This window comes from Capricornis sumatraensis, chromosome 14, assembly GCF_032405125.1.
Source record: "Capricornis sumatraensis isolate serow.1 chromosome 14, serow.2, whole genome shotgun sequence".
Classification (NCBI taxonomy): domain Eukaryota; kingdom Metazoa; phylum Chordata; class Mammalia; order Artiodactyla; family Bovidae; genus Capricornis; species Capricornis sumatraensis.
Window position 1 is genome coordinate 84,295,912 of NC_091082.1, and position 22,178 is coordinate 84,318,089.

Below are 22,178 nucleotides of genomic sequence, written 5' to 3' on the forward strand. Positions count from 1 at the left end.
TACAGTAAATGTTTATGAAAGCGTTTACAGGACACACATGTCAGAGGTCAAGACTGGAACAGATGCCCTCATACCCACCACATGTCTCAGACACATCCATCACTCCCTTCCCTCGCAGGTCACCACGTCCTGAATTTTCTGTGTATCATTCCTTTGCTTTTCTCTAGAGTTGTATCCACATCGGTGTAACTTCTGAATGAATCCGTTGTTTGCTTCTGCATCTGTGAATTAAATATTGCCACGTGTCGGTGTGTGGCTACGCTCTCATCTTTTCACGAACAGTAGTCAGGGTGTGGACCTGCTTGTTCGTGTGTAGCGTTACCTGTCGTGTGTGCAGTGTCCTGTTCTCGCGTGCTGCTGGTTTCGGGTGTGTACGGTTGTGTGCCATTGCAGTATTTCTGTCACGTTCATGTCAGGTCCTGTGTGTCTCCTGGCACACACATGCAGGAATCTCCCTTTTGTATGTGCCTAGGATGGAAGCAATGAGCTTTCCTCTCTGCTTTGTTGAGTTGCAATTGGGACCTCTTCTAGCTTAAGCATAACTCCCTATATACGCAAGAGAGGAATGATGCTGCGAAGATATTCTTAGCTTATGTGATTAGGGAACAGTTATCTTAAACCTTTACAAGAAGAAATATATTTGCATTTCAGACATGTTGATTTTTGTGGTATATTGCACTTGTGCTGAACAAGAGAGACCAGGGTTCTTCCTTTTTAATAAGCCACCTCTGCAGCTTAGTATGAAAATGTTTTAAAATACCATTGACCAGACTCCTTTCCTGTCTGAAGAATCCTAGCCTCTCTTCAGAAACTTCACCAGGAACCAGACATTGGATTTCCTCCTGCAGTTTGTTATTTTAAGGCTTCTTACTGGTCTGAAGGGCTGCGTCACTGTTTCCAGCTAATTCAGGACCCTTCCTGGAGGAGTCCCTGTGTTGAAATGTTGCATCTATAATTCATTGCTCTGCTCACAGATATTTCATGAGACTCCGCAGGAGCAGTGTCCAGCCTCCTCCGAGTCATTCTCCAGGCGCTTCTGTGCTTTGTCCGCGTGTCAGGTTTCAGTTGGCCGTGACCGGCTTGCTGGAAGCCCCGGTGACTTTCCTGGATGTCTGCCTGGTACCTGCGTGTGCAAGGGAGGGAGTGTGTGCTGAGTCCACCTTCCTTCTCGAAATCATACAGGGATCGGGAGCCTGCGGTGGTGACAAGACTATTGGGTCTTTTGGAGAATTCGCCCCATCCCGTCACGGTTTGTTCGCCACCGTTAAGGTGCTCCTTAACTGAGGGGCACGGGCTGGCCTTGCTGCCCTGCCTCCCGGCCTCCCTTCCTGCTGCTCCTCCAGTGGGAGTGGGCATCTGGTGTTCAGTGGTTAGTGCCAAAGGCTTTGAGAACCAAGATGAACAAAATAACAGGACTCAGGGATCCCAGTGCAAGTGCAGCCAAGACAGTGAGAGAGGAACCACACGGGAGCAGCCTTAAGGAGCCCAGAGTGACAGGGAGGTTGAGAAAGTCTTCCCGGGGCACTTGGCCTGCGTCTTAGAACCGCAGTTGTATCGGAAGATCAGCAGCCAGTTGTTTTGATCTGGTCCATGCAATGTCTAGTTATACTTAACTCATCGATTGTTTGGTCATTAATTCTTGTCTGACTCTTTGAGAACCTGTGGACTGTAGGCCACCAGGTTCCTCTTGTTCATGGGATTCTCTAGGCAAGAATACTGGAGTGACTTGCCATGCCCTTCTCCAGGGGATCTTCCCAGCTCAGGCATCAACCTGGGTCTCCTGCATTGCAGGCAGATTCTTTACCATCTGAACCACCAGGGATGCCCCATATTTGCTTATATTTAATAGCTATTTTAAAGCATTCATCAAGAAAGTCAGTTGCAAGTCAAATTTTCCATAATTCAAGCTTTTAAAAAACTATCCCTTTTTAAAGCATATTAATGCTTTTCTACCTGTGTTAATTTTCGATTCTACATTCTGCATATTTTGCATGTAGTCCTAATTGCAATTAGGATTTTCATGCATTTAAAAATTTATGGATAGTTTCTTTTGTAATGCATGCAGTGATTCTAATATATTTCTAACCCTTTATGGCCATATATGCAGTCTCTTTCGGAGTTCACTGTGATTATGGAATTTATCCCAGTTAAATATTTGGCTCCATCTTTGTCCCTAGTCTTCCAGTCTGCAGGACCTCTTTTTTTTTTTCCCCCCTTTTTACAGTGTGTTCTCAGCCCCTTGCTCTTGTTTTCCTGTGCAGCTCCCAGCACCTCCTCGTTCCTGCCGAGACCAGGAATCCTGGTTTCTCCCCAGGCCAGCCACCGGCACCTAGTCGGTCTGCTTAGTCCAGGCCCTCACTGCGCTCCGGGGTTCGGTCTCAGGCGTCCACACCCCCTCCCCTGTCCCCCCTGCTTGTCTCTGGCCTCATCCTGACCACGGCACACTGGCCCACATCCCCTCGACCTCTTACTTCAGGTCTGACCTCAGTTGTCTGGTTATGTTACTTGGACCTTTGTCAGCTATGAGAGCAACGTGGATGTTTCCGTTCCAGAATCGCGCCGTCTTTCTCAGCCCCGGGCAGGGTTTCTCTTCGCCGCGTGTTTCTTCATTTCCGCTTTCACCCGGAGTCCCTGTTCCACGCCCACAGCCCCGAGGGGCACTGCTCGCCTCTCTCTGGAGATGTACTCTCTTGCACGTCCTACTTGGATGTATTTTAGCCACAGGATAAGCAGAACCAAACCAGCAGGCGTGCATGACTACAGTGCTGGCGGTGGACGTGCCTTAGCCGGCGTGTGCCCTCAAGCTCAGCGGAAAGTGCCCACCTTGCTACGCGTTCGCGCTTTCCCGTCGTGGCCGCTCTCACTCCCCTTCCCCGTGCCTGTGCTCCAGGGGGCCCCCTTCTCCCTGCAGTCTCACCCCTTGCCGTCCTCACGGGGTCCCCGTGGCCGCTGCCGCTGCAGCACCCATCCCGTCTCCCTGCCCGGGCTCGGTCCCGCTCTGCCTGGGGTCCCCATCTTCCTTCCATGGCGCCTCCTCCCCCCACGCCTTTCAGGGCAGGTCTCACCCTCAGGGTTTGGCTCAGTTGCCGCCTTCCCTGACTTCCGAACGGTGGCTTCTGAACCCCTCGAAGCCCTGACTAAACTTGGCTGAGCGTCAAGCTCTCGGAAAGTCAGAACAAAGCATGGATTTCCGGTGGTACCTCTCCCAGGCTTTCTGGTTTTAAGGACGTGGGGCGTCCCCCTGGAAACAGGGGTTTCGTGTTTTTTTTAATAAAGGACACAGGTATCCAGTTCCTTGCCGTCCTTTGCCGGGACCTTAGGAGCCCACGAGGAAGCATTGAGGCCTGTCTCTGATGTGCCTTGGGACGTGCAGGCGCCTGCCGAGAGGGGCCGAGGGCCCTGGGGAGCCCCTGCGCCCGCCGGCCGGCGGCCCCTGCAGCCCTGGGGCCTGTGTTGGAGCGCACATTCTCCTTTCTGTCTGAGCAGCCGCAGCCCTTCCCCCGGGGGTTTCCTCCTCCCGCGCCGTCTTCCGCCCTTCAGACAAGGGGACGGTCTGGTCTCCCTGCCCTCGGCGAGCGCGGGCCTGCAGTTGTCGGCCGACGGCCGAGGTTCTCCCCGCGGCAGAGGAGAGGCCGCCCCCTCGGTCAGCCAGGCCGGGGCGGGCGGAGGAGAGGGGCCTGGACCCTACTGCGGGCCGGGGCTGCGAGGACGGAACCCGGGCAGAAGGGGGACCGTGCAGGCGAGGGCGGCCGGCGGGTGGGGGACCGCAGAACAGGACTCGCCACGGGCCATTCGTCCAGGCTCCCCTGGGCTCGGACTCCTGGCTGCTGCTGCTGCTAAGTCGCTTCAGTCGTGTCCGACTCTGCGACCCCAGAGACGGCAGCCCACCAGGCTCCCCTGTCCCTGGGATTCTCCAGGCAAGAACACTGGAGTGGGTTGCCATTTCCTTCTCCAGTGCATGAAAGTGAAAAGTGAAAGTGAAGTCGCCCAGTCGTGGCCGACTCTTAGCGACCCCATGGACTGCAGCCCACCAGGCTCCTCCGTCCATGGGATTTTCCAGGCAAGAGTACTGGAGTGGGGTGCCATCGCCTCCTTGGACTCCTGGCTAGGATTCCATTTATGCAAGATTAACTTACAGTAAGATACAACACTCTCAGACTCTCTTAGTGCTATTTTTAAGTACTTTCTTTACTACAGTCTAAGTGTTTTTCTTCTGATAGATGCCCTTTCAAGGACATTTGTGTTAAGTCACTTGAAGGCCTTTTTCTTCCTAAAGATATAGGCGTTACCATTTTCAGTTTCATCAGTTGTGAATAATTCTGGCAGAATTTAAAGATGACAAAAGAAAACTTTTAAAATGATCCAGAGAATACCAAGAGCTTATCAGCCAATCACTTACCCTAAACACTGCTTTGCTCTTCTCAAATATAAATTTAAAAACCCACAGAAACTTGGGTAGAGCCGTGAAGATGCTTTCTAGAGACAACCCTGTAAACAGTTTATGAAAATCCAGATTTTGTTTTTCCCCATATCTGTTGTCTTTTCCTGCACATGGAATCAGGTTTGAATCTGTGTCTGGAAATGATTTAAGCTAAAGATACAGTTTTTATTTTTGTCTTGAAATGCTGCCTAAGAGAAAAGGAAGATAAAATTCTTTTGAACTTCCAGTGAAATGTATCTATGGCTCAATGGCTCAAAGTTTAGTTTTGCCTTAAATGAGCCAGCAGTATTTCATTCCTCACTGTTTGGAAGTCACTTTTGGTACTGAGAATTCAGTTAAAGATAGTTTAATCTGTAGTTCTAAATTAGTTTAATTATAAGTATTTTGTAAAATATGTAACCATGTAAAGCTCTTTTATTGGCGTGTAGCTGTTTGATAATGTTGTGTTGGTCTCTTCTGCACAGCAGTGACTCGGCCATATGCACACGTATATCCCTTCTCTTGGATTCCTTCCCATCTAGGTCCCTGCAGAGCACTAAGCAGAGTTCCCTGTGTATACAGCAGGTCCTTGTTAGTTGTCTGTTTTACACATGGTAGTGTATATATGTCAGTCTCAATCTCCCGGTTCATCCCAGCCCTCCCCTCTTTCCCCCTTGGTATCCGTGCTTTTGTTCTCTACATCTCTCTATTTCTGCCTCTATTTCTGGTATGAGATCGTCTATACCAGTTTTTTTCAGATTCCACATATATGTGTTAACATATGATGCTTGCTTTTGCTGTTAATTTTCCACATGCTTGGAACATTGAGAGATTTTTTTTTTTTGATTGTATATTTTAAAGTATTTTGTATTATTTATGAAATATGTAGCTGTTCTCTTTTCCCATTTTTAATACTGACTGCCTCTGGAGGGAAAAACGTATACCCTCTAGTAGTAACGTGAGATAAATTACCTGTTGATCTCCATAGCTCCTAAATGCTAATTGGAAAGTGCACTACTAAATGTGTGTGTAATTATGTGTAGACTATTACAGTGGACTTATATGGTAGTTTGAACCATGGATTACTGTTTTATTGAGTAATACTGAATTTTATTTTTAGATATTTGATTTAATGGATGCGAAAGCACGTGCTGATTGTATCAAAGAAATAGATCTCCTTAAGGTAAATAACAAACGAAATGTTGACTGTTTTGAACATAACTGAGTGGGTTGATAAAAGTGATTTATTAAGATTTCACACTTATAAGGAAAACTGTTTTTGAGATGTAGCTTATGCCACACTGAATTCAAATAATGTATAAATTTGAAATCAGTATATTGCCTTTTGGATTCATTGTAAACTAATTTAATTGGAATGTTTGGTAGGATTAACTCCCTCCCCCATTTCAAACTAGAAATAGACATAAACATAAAATGTGGAAGAAGTTTTTTTCTTGACCATCCCAATTAGACATATTCTAAATGTTAGATAATGCAAATGCATATTTGGTGTGATATATTGAGAATGTGAGCTGATCCAGGGGGTTCACATTATAAAAATAATACTTCCCTATCTTTTTTCCACATTTAGAAAGGGTGGTGTAAAGTCAGTTTGTCGCCCACTCAGAGAATAGGTCTGAGGTTTGAGTTACCTTCACATGCATTTGTTACAGTGAAATTTCTTTTGAGGAATGCTGTGGCTTATGTTGTATTTTTAACTTTCAAATAAAGCTTGGATGATGTTTATCCTGTCCATTTTTGTTTGTGCCTGAAATAAATCAGATTTATTAAAAAAGATAAAAAGCAAGCTCAAAATAAGCCATGCTTCCCACTGTTCTACTTATTGTAGTTATTTCCTGGGACAAGAAGTGACTGCTTTAACAAACCTTTGTTAGAGAAATAACGTATCATCACAGAGAATGTGGGAGGGAAACCTATCTTCTATAAGTAGGAAGAAGAGAAGAAAAGCCTGTGTATACTCTGGGATAGTTCATGAATAATTTTCTTTGAGAAATGATTTACCTTGGTTAAAGATTGAACGAAAAGATTGTTAGAAAAGATTGTAAATATGTGTAGACTAATGTATATATTTCTACAAGGTGAATTTTTTAAAGATAATTTAATAATCAGCCTCACAGATAGGTTCAGAGTGTTTGTAATATTTGATATAAAGGCAATATTTAGATATAGTAGATGTCAGATTTTTATCACTGGCTGAAGTTATACTAGGATCAGCCTTCAAAATAAAAAGGGAAAGTGCACTTACCATTGAGTGCCTTTAAATAATAGTTATCATTTAGAAGGATATAATTTTTAATAATTGGCTGTTTAATTTGGTCATTCATTTATATGCATAGTTTATATATTCATTGGGCATAGCAGAACTTTTAAAAATTTTAATGTACTCTATGATTTCTAAGAATATTACTAAAAAATAATTGTTGTGTAGTTTTACTTTCAATAATTATAATACTTATTTCAAAATTCACTAGATAAAGAAAAATACAGTCATGTTAAGATTTCTGTAACTTAAAAATGAAATGCAGTCACCAATTTTATTCTTAAGTTATAAAGTCACTGTAAGTGACTCTAGGGAATTTACAGTAAGAAAACTTTTTGATGCCTTTTTTCTTCTCAGCAACTCAACCACCCAAATGTAATTAAATATTATGCATCATTCATTGAAGATAATGAACTGAACATAGTTTTGGAATTAGCCGATGCTGGTGATCTATCCAGAATGATAAAGGTAAGGTTTTTTTTTTTTTAAAAAAAAAAAACTAAAGCTTTACTTCTTTTTTTGAGAGTTGTATGTTGCATGTATAGGCACATCGGATACTTTCCACAATGCTTGACATTTGGTAGCCATGTAATCAATGGTAGGCCATGGTGATGGTTGTGATTAGGAAGCTAGGTACCTGGTAAAGTGGTTCCCTTGGATGTATGAACACTCCAGAACCAACTTGGAAAAAGACTGAGGGTGTGTTGTGTGTCAGCTGAAGGTACAGCTCTGCAGCCTGGCTTCTCCACGCAGGTCACCCTCCATCCCACGTGTCCGGGCGTCAGGCCGAGGGGCTGGCAGGGACTGTGGAGCAGCCTGGCCAGGCCGCCCCTGCTCGTGGGAGGGACGCGCCAAGAGGAGAGCGGGCCCCACGCTCAGTCTTTCATGTCACACCCTGATTTGACCCCTTAGAAGTCATCTAACTTTCTTCTCTGGAAGTGAAAGTGTTGCTCACTCAGTCGTGTCTGACTCTCTTGCGACCCTGTGGACTGCAGCCCGCCAGGCTCCCCTCTCCATGGTATTCGCCTGGCAAAGATACTGGAGTGGGTTGTCATTTCTTTCTCCAGGGGGTCTTCCCGACCCAGGGATCGAACCTGGGTTTCCTGCATTGCAGGCAGATTCTTTACCGTTTGAGCCACTGGGTTGAAGTTCACCTACAAGTTACAGAAATGGCCTAATGACAGTAGCCTAAGAACTGGTTATCCTTGGCCTTGGCCTAACTTACCTTCTTCTGTGTGCCACATTTCCCCCAAGACAGACTAATGACAGAACCTGCTTCATGGGGCATTTTAAATGATCAGTTAATTTATACACACACACATATATTTATATATATGTATGTACGTACGTGTACACTCACAGCAGAACTCCGAAGAGTGCCCCCCCATAGGAACACTACGTTGGAGGAGGCCATTGCTGTATTATGTGTTGTTACGTGTATTTCTCTGTCCCGGGACTGATGTGGCAGTTGTGACCTCAGGTTCTCAGGCCTGAGACGTGAGGGGAGACAGGGACTTGGTGGCTATGTTTGTGGGCACGTCATTGGATGCTCACTGCCACCCCGTGTCTTCCGCTTCACGCCATTGCCCAGAATGGTGTCTTAGGAACACGTTGCAGGTGTGGGGAGGCTGGCCTGCGTGCTCTTCATTTGGCTGTCCATGTGCGAGCTAACCTCCTCTTACTCTGCAAGTGGACCCAAACAGTGCAGAAATCAGCCAAGGCCAACGGAATGAGAAAAGTCAGGGCTGTGAGCTCTGAGCCTGCTCCAGCCGAGGATCCACCCCATCACCAGCGTGTGGGCAAGGTTCCCAGTCAAGGGGAGGAGGACGGCGTCTCTACGGTGGATAAGCAGGGGGGCTCGGGTGTGTCCCGATGGGTGGCCGTGGCATGCTGAAGCCACCACTGAGCCCACTGCAGTTGGGCATCTTAGGTGACTGGCTCGCGTGTCTATTTGGCTTCCTCTGGTTGGTCCTAAGTTGGAAGCAGGGACAGAAATTGGGGAAGCTCTCAGTTACTGAGTCCTGGCCATCTGGGACTAATTGTTAACAGAAGTTATTATTTAGCTTCCTGGATTGTCACTAGAGAGAGCAGTGTGACCTCCTGCAAGTCAAATGGAGCAGGCTGGCTTCTTGGGCTGCTTGCTAGAGTGGAAAGGTTGGCTTCCTGACCAGGTTGCTGCGGACTGTGGTTCGAAGGTCTGTTTTTACATGTGCTCTGCCCGTTGTCTGTCAGGATATCCAGCCTCTCAGCAGATACTTGAGCACAGCCGGGAGTCTGCCCTGTGGAGTTCTCGCAAGGGGGTTTTAGAAACAGTGTTAGATGCTTTGCGTGCATTATCTTGTTTACTCTTTACAGTGATTTGGGGAGGTAATTTTGACACCTAGAGAAGAGAAGTATCATTACCAGTACATAGAAGAACTCTGTTTGAAATTAGGTTTGTCTGATGTAAAAATCCATGTGTTTTCCGTGAGAGGCCCTGAAGAATTTTTGTATCACAAAACTCCTTTGGAAAGATCAGATGAAAACCTCTGACCGTCTCTACCTGGAAAATGCTGATGCACACAGTTTGCATTCCATTCCAGGCCTTCGCAGATGTCCTGATCAAGGTGTCTGGATTTGCTAGCAGCGATCCTGCTTTCCAGGGTGAATTTGGCATCAGCCTCTTAAACACTGTCGTATCAGTAAACTTCTTTTAGGCCCAGTTTCCTCATCTGTGAGATGGACAGAGGTTTACAATTTCTAAGTATAAAAAGTCCACATAAAAGGAAGGTAATGTTCTCATTATCACAGAACACTATCAAGCTGACTCTCCCATGCTAGGATGACTCACTGCTCGTCAGCTTTCTGTTTTAGGGACTTCCCACCACTGCCACAGAGAGCTAACCACCAACCAAGTGTGTCTTTGCAATTTAATTAAGAAAGAAAGAAATGCAAATGCACAAAAGAAAATCTTAGAAAAACAGCTGTCTATCGAGATGATACATATAAAGGCAGCTGTAAATGATCCCTGCCAGAGGACAGGGACCACAGGGCCCCGTGTGGACGTGGAGTGTCGCAGGCCCCCAGGACTCAGACAGAGACCCACACTGAAGATAAGAAACTGGACCAACAGGAGTCCAGAGATAACTGATCCACAGGCATGAACCAGATCAACCGGGAACGGAGGGCAAAATTCTTTGCTTGAACCTTTAGGGTAGGAGAGTTCTTTAATTACTTACAGGGGGAAGGAAAGTGGGCAAGTCCCTATTGGGCAAATGCCTGCTGAAGCAGATAAAAGAGACCGTTTCGGTTGTAGAGTCTCACCCTAGACGGAGTGCTTTGCTTTAGAGTTTGTTTCTTGTTTAGTGTGCTTTTCTTCCTTCACACATAAAGGCTGCCGATCCTGGCCTGTGGCCAAGGTGTGCCTGCGCCTACAGCATTTACCTTGGGAGAATACTCCTGTCCTCCGACCGCTGGAGAAAAGCAGCTCTAGACCAGAGCACCTTACAGAAGCCCTGTTAACCTCTGTCGGCAGCAGACTCAGGTTTCTCTGGCCAAGTGAAGGAGGAAAAATTTGTCAGTGTGAACTTAACATTTATTGTGGTGATGAACTCAGCTCCGTGTTTAAACACACGTGTCATAAGTTGACATTATCAAGAAAATGTTTAAGCAACTGACTCCGTGGATCTTGTAAGATAGATTAAGAACAGAATTCTGTTTGGTGAGGAGTAGTAACTTAACCATTTATAGAACTGACAGCTAGACCCTTAAAGCATCCATCATGTAGAAGATGATTTGGGAAACTTTTTTAAAAGAAAAAAAAAAACAACTTAAAAAGCTTTTTAGAAGTATCAACTGATTCCTAGTAAGACGCTTACAGAGCCGCTTAGCGTGCTTTGGTAGAAGACGGAAGCGACTCTTCTTCAGAGGGTTAGCACCGTCATCCCTGCGTCCTCCCCCATGGGCTCCTCTGTCAGCCTGTCCTGGTCTTGTCCTTCATCAGAGCTGCCACCAGTTTGCCTGTCAAGATAGAAGACACTCTGGTTCTGGTTTTCCAGGTCCTTGGAGTGCTTCTAAAGGCTGAAAGTTGTATTATCAAATCTGTAGATCTGATGGTTCTCTCAGCATAGTGACTATAACAGAAAGCTTGCCCAGTGTGCAGAACGGAAAGTTTGACTGTACAGTTTCACACGAGTGGAATGTCTTCACATCCTGATTATAGTCCTGGGAGTCTTTTGCGGGATGATATTTCAGATCTGATCAAATGCCTAGTTGTATTGGGAAGGAGTAATTTATTAACTTGGGAGAATCTGACCTGTGGGATCTCCCCAGGTCCTTCAGCAAATAAAATCACCCTAATTATGGATTGTTGCATTTCAGTTGAACACCGAGTTGTGACTTTTCTTTTCATTTAACTTAGTAAGCCTGCTGCTGCTGCTGCTAAGTCGCTTCAGTCATGTCTGACTCTGTGCGACCCCAGAGACGGCAGCCCACCAGGCTCTCCCGTCCCTGGGATTCTCCAGGCAAGAACACTGGAGTGGGTTGCCATTTCCTTCTCCAATGCATAAAAGTGAAAGTGAAGTAGCTCAGTCGTGTCCGACTCTTAGTGACCCCATGGACTGCGGCCCACCAGGCTCCTCCGTCCATAGGATTTTCCAGGCAAGAGTACTGGAGTGGGGTGCCATCGCCTTCTCTGAGTAAGCCTAGGGTTTATTTATTATTTTTTTAAATACATAATGTCTCTCATTAGTTTTCTCAAACGGTGAATATCCTTAACTTTCTTCCTCATGTTCTCATCTCCCAGATTAACCACTGACTTTTAATGTGCATAAAACCTTTCCAACTTTATATTCTATGTTCACAGTTCAGTTCAGTCACTCAGTCGTGTCTGACTCTCTGTGACCCCATGGACTGCAGCATGCCAGGCTTCCCTGTCCATCATCAACTCCTAAAGCTTGCTCAAACTTATGTCCATGGAGTCGGTGATGCCATCCAGCCATCTCATCCTCTGTCTTCCCTTTCTCCTGCTCCTTTCAATCTTTCCCAGCATCAGGGTCTTTTCCAGTGAGTCGTTCTTCACATCAGGTGGCCAAAGTATTGGAGTTTCAGCTTCAACATCAGTCCTTCCAATGAATGTTTAGGACTGATTTCTTTTAGGATGGGCTAGTTGGATCTCCTTGCAGTCCAAGGGACTCTCTAGAGTCTTCTCCAACACCACAGTTCAAAAGCATCAATTCTTCAGCACTCAGTTTTCTTTATAGTCCTACTCTCACATCCATGCATGACTACTGGAAAAATCATAGCTTTGACTAGACAACCTTTGTTGGCAAAGTAATGTCTCTGCTTTTGAATATGCTGTCTAGGTTGGTCATAACTTTTCTTCCAATGAGCTAGCATCTTTTCATTTCATGGCTGCAGTCACCATCTGCAGTGATTTTGGAGCCCCCCAAAAATAAAGTCTCTCACTGTTTCCACTGTTTCCCTATCTATTTGCCATGAAGTGATGGGACTGGATGCCATGATCTTAGTTTTTTGAATGTTGAGTTTTAAGCCAACTTTCTCTCTCTCCTCTTTCACTTTCATCAAGAGACTCTTTAGCTCTTCTTCACTTTCTGCCATAAGGGTCGTGTCATCTGCATATCTGAAGTTATTGACATTTCTCCCAGCAATCTTGATTTCAGCTTGTGCTTCATCCAGCCCAGCGTTTCTCATGATATACTCTGCATAGAAGTTAAATAAGCAGGGTGACAATATACAGCCTTAAAGTACTCCTTTCCTGATTTGGAACCAGTCTGTTGTTCCATGTCCAGCTCTAACTGTTGCTTCTTGACCTGCATACAGATTTCTTAGAAGGCAGGTCAGATGGTCTGGTATTCCCATCTCTTTCAGAGTTTTCTACACTTTGTTGTGATCCACACAGTCAAAGGCTTTGGCATAGTCTAAAGCAGAAATAGATGTTTTTCTGGAACTCTCTTGCTTTTTTGATATCTGACATACACAAATAGAAAAATATATACTGATACATGTATTCTTTCTCAGAAACATATCACAGTGCATTTTATTATTGCTTCATTGATAAACAGTTGGACTGTTTCCATTGTTTAATTTGTTCAAGGAAAGCTCTACTACAAAACCTTGTGTATTTTAATACAACAGTCTCATACACACTATTTAACAGACGATTACAGATGCTTCTATAAAATAGCTGAGTAATAATGTATATGTTCAAGCTGGTTTAGAAAAGGCAGAGGAACCAGAGATCAAATTGCCAACATCCGCTGGATCATGGAAAAAGCAAGAGCGTTCCAGAAAAACATCTATTTCTGCTTTATTGACTATGCCGAAGCCTTTGACTGTGTGGATCACAATAAACTGTGGAAAATTCTGGAAGAGATGGGAATACCAGACCACCTGACCTGCCTCTTGAGAAATCTGTATGCAGGTCAGGAAGCAACAGTTAGAACTGAACATGGAACAACAGACTGCTTTCAAATAGGAAAAGGAGTACGTCAAGGCTGTATATTGTCACCCTGCTTATTTAACTTATATGCAGAGTACATCATGAGAAACGCTGGACTGGAAGAAGCACAAGCTGGAATCAAGATTGCCGGGAGAAATATCAATAACCTCAGATATGCAGATGACACGACCCTTATGGCAGAAAATGAAGAGGAAATAAAAAGCCTCTTGATGAAAGTGAAAGTGGAGAGAGAAAAAGTTGGCTTAAAGCTCAACATCAGAAGACGAAGATCATGGCATCCGGTCCCATCACTTAATGGGAAATAGATGGGGAAACAGAAACAGTGTCAGACTTTATTTTTGGGGGCTCCAAAATCACTGCAGATGGTGACTGCAGCCATGAAATGAAAAGACGCTTACTCCTTGGAAGAAAAGTTATGACCAACCTAGATAGCATATTCAAAAGCAGAGACATTACTTTGCCGACTAAGGTCCGTCTAGTCAAGGCTATGGTTTTTCCTGTGGTCATGTATGGATGTGAAAGTTGGACTGTAAAGAAGGCTGAGTGCCGAAGAATTGATGCTTTTGAACTGTGGTGTTGGAGAAGAGTCTTGAGAGTCCCTTGGACTGCAAGGAGATCCAACCAGTCCATTGTGAAGGAGATCAACCCTGGGATTTCTTTGGAAGGAATGATGCTAAAGCTGAAGCTCCAGTACTTTGGCCACCTCATGCAAAGAGTTGACTCATTGGAAAAGACTCTGATGCTGGGAGGGATTGGGGGCAGGAGGAGAAGGGGACGACCAAGGATGAGATGGCTGGATGGCCTCACGGACTCGATGGCAGTGAGTCTGAGTGAACTCCGGGAGTTGGTGATGGCCAGGGGGGCCTGGCGTGCTGCCATTCATGGGGTTGCAAAAAGTCCGACATGACTGAGCGACTGAACTGAACTGAACTGCAACTGAGAACGTATGTGTATTTTAAATCATAACAAATACTGCCAAATTGTTCTCTCAAATAATTATACCAATTTGTAACCATTAAAAATATGTTCTTTAATTCTGTATTTACTGGACATTGACTGTGTGCTGTATTCCTGTTATGTGCATTCTTGGAACTCATTGTCTAGGAGAGAGAAGCATTTGTCTGATGCTCAGAGAACTATACAACCAAAGTTGTAAGTTTTGTAAGGGCGTAGGATAAATTACAGTGGTAGTTTACAGCAGAGAGCCTAATCTAGACAGGGAGCTTCTGAGGGCGACAGGAGAACTTTAAGCACTGGTACTGTGATGTAGGTACTTAGTCTTAGTGATTGAGCTCCAGTCTCCTTATCTGTGAAATTGGGTTAATAATTACCTGCCTTACCGTGTCCTTATAAGGGCTTTTATATATATATGTATATGTAACTGTGGTGTTGGAGGAGACTCTTGAGAGTCCTTTGCAGTGCTAGGAGATCAAACCAGTCAGTCCTAAAGGAAATCGACTCTGATATTCAATGGAAAGACTGATGCTAAAGCTGAAGCTCCAATCCTTTGGCCACCTGATGCGAAGAACTGACTCATTGGAAAAGACCCTGATGCTGGGAAAGATTGAGGGCAGGAGAAGACATGGGTGGCAGAAGATGAGATGATTTGATAGCATCACTGACTCAATGGACATGAATTTGAGGAAGTTCCGGGAGACAGTGGAGGATGGAAGAGCCTGGCGTGCCACAGTCCATGGGGTCACAAAGAGTGCACACGACTTAGAGACTGGACAGCAACAGTGTGTACATGTATTTGTTTTTGTAGGTATATGTACAAGTCTATGCACATACATGTAATTACCTGTGCTGTCTGAATATGCGACAGCTATTCGATAGGTATTACTGGAACGTGTGTTACTCTACTTAAATGCTCTGAGTATCGCTTCTCGCCTTTCTTTTCATCACATTCTTCACAGATGACAGCCTGCCTCCTTGTCACAGGGAATGGGCATCACCCGTCAGGGATGCCTTCCCCTTCCCAAGGCCTCACCTGCCGGACCAGCCTGGCCCTGTCGCCACTTTCCCTGCTGGACAGGGGGAGCTCCTGTGTGTTCCCCCATGTGGGTTCTTTGTCCTGTCCCTGCCGCGGAGATCAGAAACCTCTGTCATGTATTCCCCGACCTGAGTGCACCTTCCTGTGCTGGCAGTGAACACACTCAGGCCCCTGGCACCTGAACATGCCCACATGCACACACGTGTCCCTCCATGCGTTCTCTGATGCATCTGAGAACCCCGTCTCTAGGAGGAAGACAGAAGGATAGGCGAGCGGACGTGCAGGATGTCCGATGTCGGTCAGCACCGTGAGGAGGACGAGGTCGGGTTCAAAGAGGGCACTGCTGTCCGGACAGGTGACCAGGGCAGCCCTGCGCCTTCAGTCCTGGCATTCCCGCTGCCGCCTGGCTTCTGCTTCCCGCCGCCCGCGTTCTGTGTGTCTCCACCGTCGGCCGCTCCGTGCTGACCCGGTCTCAGACACCCCCGGGCCCGCGCGCTCTGCTCGGTCCTCGTCTGCCTGAGCCTCTGCCTCCCCCCTCCTTCCTCGAGGCTACCCCCACTGCCCAGAGTCCCGCAGCGCCTCGGTTTCCTCCTCGCCTCTCTGGAGAATCCTGATTCTTCTTGACTGAGTCGTTCCGTTCCTCCTGGTCCTTCCTGACTGAGCTTTCGGAGCTTCAGTCCGGGGTTTTTTCGCTGTTTGCTTTCCCCTCCTTTCTGGGCTGGCCTTGCTGGTTCCTGTGCATCACTGACTCCCTAGGTTCCCGGGGATCCCGTTCTTGTCTCAAGCGTGGAGCTCCGTCTGCACCCTGAGCGCATCGGTGCCCCCGGGGAGACCCTGTGGAACTGGCCCGCGCTCAGAGTCGTCTCGCCTCCTTCCGAATGCTGCTCCGCTTTCTCCAGCAGCTCCTTGTCCACCCTCTCCCCGAGGGAAGGACTGGCACCTGTGCCCCGGAACGCGACATCCTCTTCTCCGTCAGTCTCTGAGAGAGGTGAAGAGAGAAACAGAGAGGAAAGGCCTCTGCCCCCAGACCGCCCTGGCGCCCCGTTGAGCCCCGGAGCCGTCCATAAGAGACCCGCCTGCCTTGTGGCCTCACGCACCGGTAGGCGCTGGAGGACCCTTGGCTGCAGTCGGCCCCGCCTCCCGTTGCCGCCCCCGCCCCCCGTGCGCTGTCCCCAGGCTGGGGCATGTCCGTCAGTCCTGCCGCTCCCCGCTCATTCACCACTTCCTCAGGAATGGTCTCTTAGACCAGGACCAGGGATGGTGTTTCAGGACTCCTTACACCATCGTGCATTTGCTTGTGGGGTTGTTCTCCTGTCTGGATTTCCCATGTGACCTTGTTGAGCGTGGGGACTGCCTGCTCTGCTCCCTGGGCTTTCATTTTCTAGGGAGCGCCTGGCGGATGGCAGCAACTCAGGAAATGTCTGGAGACGGTATGTGTGAGACCCGATGCCCTCTCCTCTGTCTGCTCCTCTGTTCCAGGGACCTGTCGGGAAACGTGGCTGGTGGTCCAGCAGGCACACCGTGTCCTCCCGTTTCACACTTTAGTCCCACGAGGACTTGCTCACATCCAAGTTGAATGTGGCAGGGGAGGAGACTGCGTTCTGATACAAGAAGGGGCTTTTTGGCCCTAAGAAATGCTAATGTTGTTTTCTCAACCCTCTAATTGTGCTCTATGCCATTCTTTATACAAGAGACTACATTACCAAAAAGTAAAAAATGATAGGGACTTCTTTTATGAAGGAGTGTGGCAGTGACTTGATGCTTTGCAAAGGATAGCAATAGATCCGAGGGTTGTAAGGAGCCTGGTTCATTTCTTGATGGTACGTGATACTGTAAATCATCGTACATCACAGCGTACCCCACTGTCTCAGCTCCTGCTTAATTGGGTGGCAGCGGAAAGATCGCTCCTGGTCTGTATTCCAGGAAGGAACCTCTGAATAGCATTGCATCAAAGATTTTTGCAAGTAAATAATTAATTGGTTTAGAGCAGGCTGACAAATATAATTAAGCAATTTATAGTTGAAATATTCAGTATTTCTCTAATTAGTGACAGAGGAATACCTGAGGCTGTGGTCAGATGAAATACTTCCCAGATGAGTTTTAAGATGAAAGGAAATCCAAAATTTTTCATCATGTATTTCTTTATCATCAATAATCAGAATTTTAAAGGAAAAGATTCTTACAGAGTGGCGACTGGGTTACAGTTTATCCAGTTGTGATATATATGCTGTACATTTTCTTTATTGTATCCTAAATTGAACCAGTACATGTTCTACTTTGTAGTATGCCTTATTAATACTATATATTTCACTTTTCTGTTGCTAAGAAACATATTTGGTGATGGAGACTTAGTATAGAGGAGATGAGAGACTAATCTCAGAGCTATATAAACACGAGCTTTGTTCATTTCACTTTGTCAGTAGAAATATTCTTAAAATATATTTAAAATTTTTGTAGCCCATTTTTCCAAAATATAGTTTATTCTTTGAACTATTTATAAGTTCTTATATTTATAATTGCCTTTTAGAAAGTCAGATAAGTTTATATATTTAACAAATTTTTTAAAGCTATATTTTACTAAAATATCAGTAAAACAAAATATAACCCAATATAATAAATCCTTTGAAGGGAAACTCAGAAGTTTTTTATCTGCTGAAAAATTGTCATACCGCACCTCACTGGCTAAGAGGAAAGTGAATGTTATTGTTACAGATGTTTGTTAGTGACATATGCAATACAGATAATTTAAATTGAACTCTGTTTTGTGCCAAGAGTTTGGCACAATTTCAGATTATTACTTAAGGCTATCTCTTCCCCCACCCAGTTTTGTTGAGCTGTAACTGAAATACGTGACTGTGTAGGTTTAAGGTGTACAGCATACTGATTTGACTTACCTGTATGAGTGAATGTATGTATGTGAAATGAATATCGCAGTAAGTTTAGCTAGCATCCACCATCTCATCAAGGTACACTGAAAAGCTAGAATGTTTCACTCTCAAACCCACCTGAGAAAACACTTCGGGTGCTGATTTTCTCTTCATTACAGTCAGTCTGTGGTGCAAGCAAGTGACTAACACTTGCTTGGACCTCCTTACCAGCTGCTTATCTAATAGAACACCCAGGTTCACAATGTGCTGTGTGGGTATGCCTCTCACGACACACAGAACGACCAGTTCACACAGCTACCTTTTTTGGAAGGTTCAGTTATCCCGAGTGCATTTTCAGTGCTGGGACACTGCAGGGAAATATGCTGGGTGTGAACCAGCCAGCTGTATCTGCCTGCAAAAACACTTCTCACCCAGGAAGAGCTAGAACGTTTCACTTTCAAACCCTCCTAAGAAAACACTTTGGGTGCTGATTCTCTATTCACTAGTCAGTTCTTGGCGCAAGCAAGTCACTTTTCTGAAGGAAACACTGTGCTTGGATCTCCTTACTATGAGCTCATCTAATAAAGTCCCTAGGTTTATAATGCATTGTATGGGTATGCCACTCACCACCTAGAGAACCACCAGTTCACACAACTTCCTTTATGGAAAGGTTCAGTTTTTCTCAAGTGGGTATATTCAGTGCTAGACAATGCTGGGTGAGAACCTGCTAATTTGGGTCCGCTGGCCAAAACAGTATTCTCACCCTCTAAATGCCAAAATGTTTCACTCTCAAATTCACCCAAGAAAACACTATGGGTGCTGATTCTCTCTTTACTAGAATCAATTCTTGGGAAAGCAAATGACTTCTCTGCAGGAAAATACTTGCTTTGATCTCCTTACTAGGAACTCATCTAATAGAACACCTAGGCTCATGATGAGTTGTAGAGTTGTGCCACTCACCCCCCAGAAAACAACCAGTTCATACAGCTTCTTTCTTGGAAAGGTTTAGTTTGTCCTGCTTGTGTATTTTCAGTCTGGGACACTGCAGGGTAATACGCTGGGTGGGAATCTGTCAGTTGGGGTCTGTTGGCACACATTGTGCTCACCCTGGGAAAGCTAGAATGTTCACCCTCAGACCCACCAAGGAAATCACTTTGGGTGCTGATTCTTCAGTGCAGTCAATTCTTGGTGCAAACTAACAACTTTTCTGAAGGGAACACTTTTCTTGGATCTCCTTACTGGGAGCTCAATTCCTAGTTCCTAGCAAAAAAGGAAAAACAATTTTTTTCCTTTTGATGAGAACCCTTAGGCTTTATTCCCCCAACAGTTCCACTGATTTGGACAGCAGTGTTGTCTGGAGCATCATGCTGTGCATTGCATCCCTGGTATGTACTTATCTTAGAGCTGGAAGTTTGCACCTCCTGACCCCCTTCATCCAGTTCCCCCTGTCACTTAACCCGTTGCCTCAGGTGACCACAAATCTGATCTTTTTTTTTTTTCATGAGATTGTGTGTGTGTTTGCGCATTTAGATTTCATGTGTAAGTGACATCATGCAGTATTTCTTTCTCTGTCTGACTTATTTCACTTAGCACAGTGCCTTCAGGGTTTGTCCGTGATTTTGTACATGACAGGATATCCTCATTTTTATGACTTTATAGTACTCCATTGTATACACACTGCAACTGCTTTATTGGCCAATCAGTTCAGTTCAGTTGCTCGTTTGTGTCTGACTCTTTGCAACCCCATGGACGGCAGCGCGCCAGGCTTCCCTGTCCATCTCCAACTCCCGGAGCTTGCTCAAACTCAGGTCTATTGAGTTCGGTTGTTACCTTGGCTATTGTAAGTGATGCAGCAATAAGCATGGGGTGTAGATGTCTTTTCAAGATAGTGTTTTCGTTTCCTTTGGATATGTTCCCAGAAGTTGAATGGCTGGATCGTATGGTAGTTCTACTTGTAACTTTTCAAGGATCCTCCATACTGTTTTCCATAATGGCTGCACCAATTTGCAACCCCAACAACTGTGTACAAGGGTTCTCTTTTCCCCACATTCTCACTAGTGTTTGTTACCTGTTGTCTTTTTTTGGTGGCCATTTTAACAGGCATGAAATGGTATCTCATTGCGATTTTGATTTGCATTTCTATAATGACGAGTGATGTTGAGCATGTTTTCATGTTCTTCTTGGCCAGTCTTTTATCTTCTTTGGAAAAATGTCTACTCAGGTCTTTTGCTTGTTTGTTAACTGACTTATCATTTCTAGTTTGGTTCTTTTTTGCTATTGAGTTGTGTGGGCTCTCTCTATATTTCGGATAGTAGCCCCTCACCAGACACGTTTGCAAATGCGCTCCCCCACCCTGCGGGCTGCCCTTCGCTTTTGCTTGTCCCTTTGGCTGCGCATAAGCTCTTGAGTTTGATGGCGCCGTGCTTGTTATCTTGCTGCTTACGCTCTAGGTGTCATAGCGAAAAAAATCGTCGTCAAGGAGCTCTTCTCTGTTTTCTTCTAGGACTTTCACAGCTTCAGGTCTCACATTTAAGTCTTTAATTTGTTTAGAGTTAATTTTTGTGAGTGGTGAAAATGAAGGTTTCAGTTTTATTCTTTTACATGTGGATGTCCGATTTTCCCAGCACTGATATTGAGTGTTTTGGGCTCAAATATTAGTGACCTATAAATGCCTAGGCTTATTTATGGGCTCTCAGTTCTTTTCCATTGGTCTGTGTGTCTGTTTTTAGTACCATACTGTTTTGATTTCTGTAAGTTCATAATGTGGGTCTCATCAGGAATTGTGATGCCTCCCACTTTGCTCATCTTTCTCTGTATTGCTTTGGCTTTTGGAGGGGGGGGAGTGTTTTGTGGCTCCACATAAATTTTTGAATTGTTTTGTCTACTTCTGTGATAAACTCCGTTGGAATCTTAATGTGGATTGTGTTGAATCTATAGATGGCTTTTGGTAGTATTGACATTTTAATAATATTAATTATTCCGATTATGAACATGGGATTCTTTTCCATTTATTTGTGTCTTTGATTTGCTTCTTCATCTTGTAGTTTTATGAGTAGAGGCTGTTTACCTCCTTAGTTTTAAGTTTACTCCTAAATATCTTATTGTAAATGGAATGCATTTTGTTTTTTCAGATAATTCACTATTACTGTATAGAAACGCTACTGATTTTTGTATGTTAATTTTTTTATCCTGTGACTTCACTGAATTTGATTAGAACTGCTTTTTTGATAGAGTCTTTAGAATTTTGTTTACCTATAAAATGATGTCATCTTCAAACAGAGACAGTTTTACTTCTTCCTACTCAGTTCTGATGCATGTTGTTTGTTTGTTTCCTTGTCTGATTGCTCTGACTGGTTCTTCCAGGGCTGTGCTGAACAGAGGTGGAGAGAGTAAGATCCCTCATCTTGTTCCTGAGTTAGGCCCTCTCTTCCTATTCATAACATATTTAGATACAGACTTATTCTTAAATTGTCAACTTTATATTTTCTATGGTTACCACTTGTGTGGCATTTCCTTTAAATTTGGTAGGAGCATTAAGACTCTTTTCCTTTATAAAACATAAACTTAATTTTTTGTATTTTTTTTTGTGGCTGTCTGTGGAAATGCACTTTGTGTTTGTTTTTAATTGCTAATTATCACAAACCGCTTAAAACGCAAACATGTTATCTCACAATTTGGGGGGTTAGTGAGTTCACATCCTGCTTTGTGAGTTCTCTGCCCAGGATGCTAGAAACTGAAATCAAGGCGCCAGCTGGGGCCATGATCTCATCTGAGGTTTAGGGTTCTCCTCCTCGTTAACTGGACTGTTGGGAGAATTGAGTTCCTTGTGGCTGTGTGACTGATGTCGTGCTCGCCTCCCGAGTGTCAGCTGGGAGCCATCCGCGAGGCCACTTGTCTGTCTCTGCAGCTAGCAGTTTGCTCCCTTATGGCCAGCAAGAGAGTCTCTGGCTTTGAATTTCTCTGAGTTCTTTGAAGAGCTTACCCAATCAGATCAAGTCCACCCAGGATAATCTCCCCAGTGATTAACTCAAAAACTGCTGATTAGAGGGTCTTCATTACATCTGCAGAATCCTTTCTGTCACGTAAGATAACCTAATACGGAGGGGACAGTTCATCACATTCATAACCCAGCTCACACTCAAGGGGAGAGAGGTGGG

General features: G+C 45.0%; 1 protein-coding gene across 1 annotated transcript in view; it reads left to right on the plus strand.

The window, feature by feature from the left end:
- Positions 1–22,178, plus strand: part of NEK7 (NIMA related kinase 7) — an 83,578-nt gene that overhangs the window by 18,147 nt on the left and 43,253 nt on the right. The window contains exons 3-4 of the mRNA XM_068985889.1: positions 5,541–5,603; positions 7,059–7,169. Coding sequence (XP_068841990.1) covers positions 5,541–5,603; positions 7,059–7,169 — 174 coding nt within the window. The remainder of the gene's footprint in view (positions 1–5,540; positions 5,604–7,058; positions 7,170–22,178) is intronic.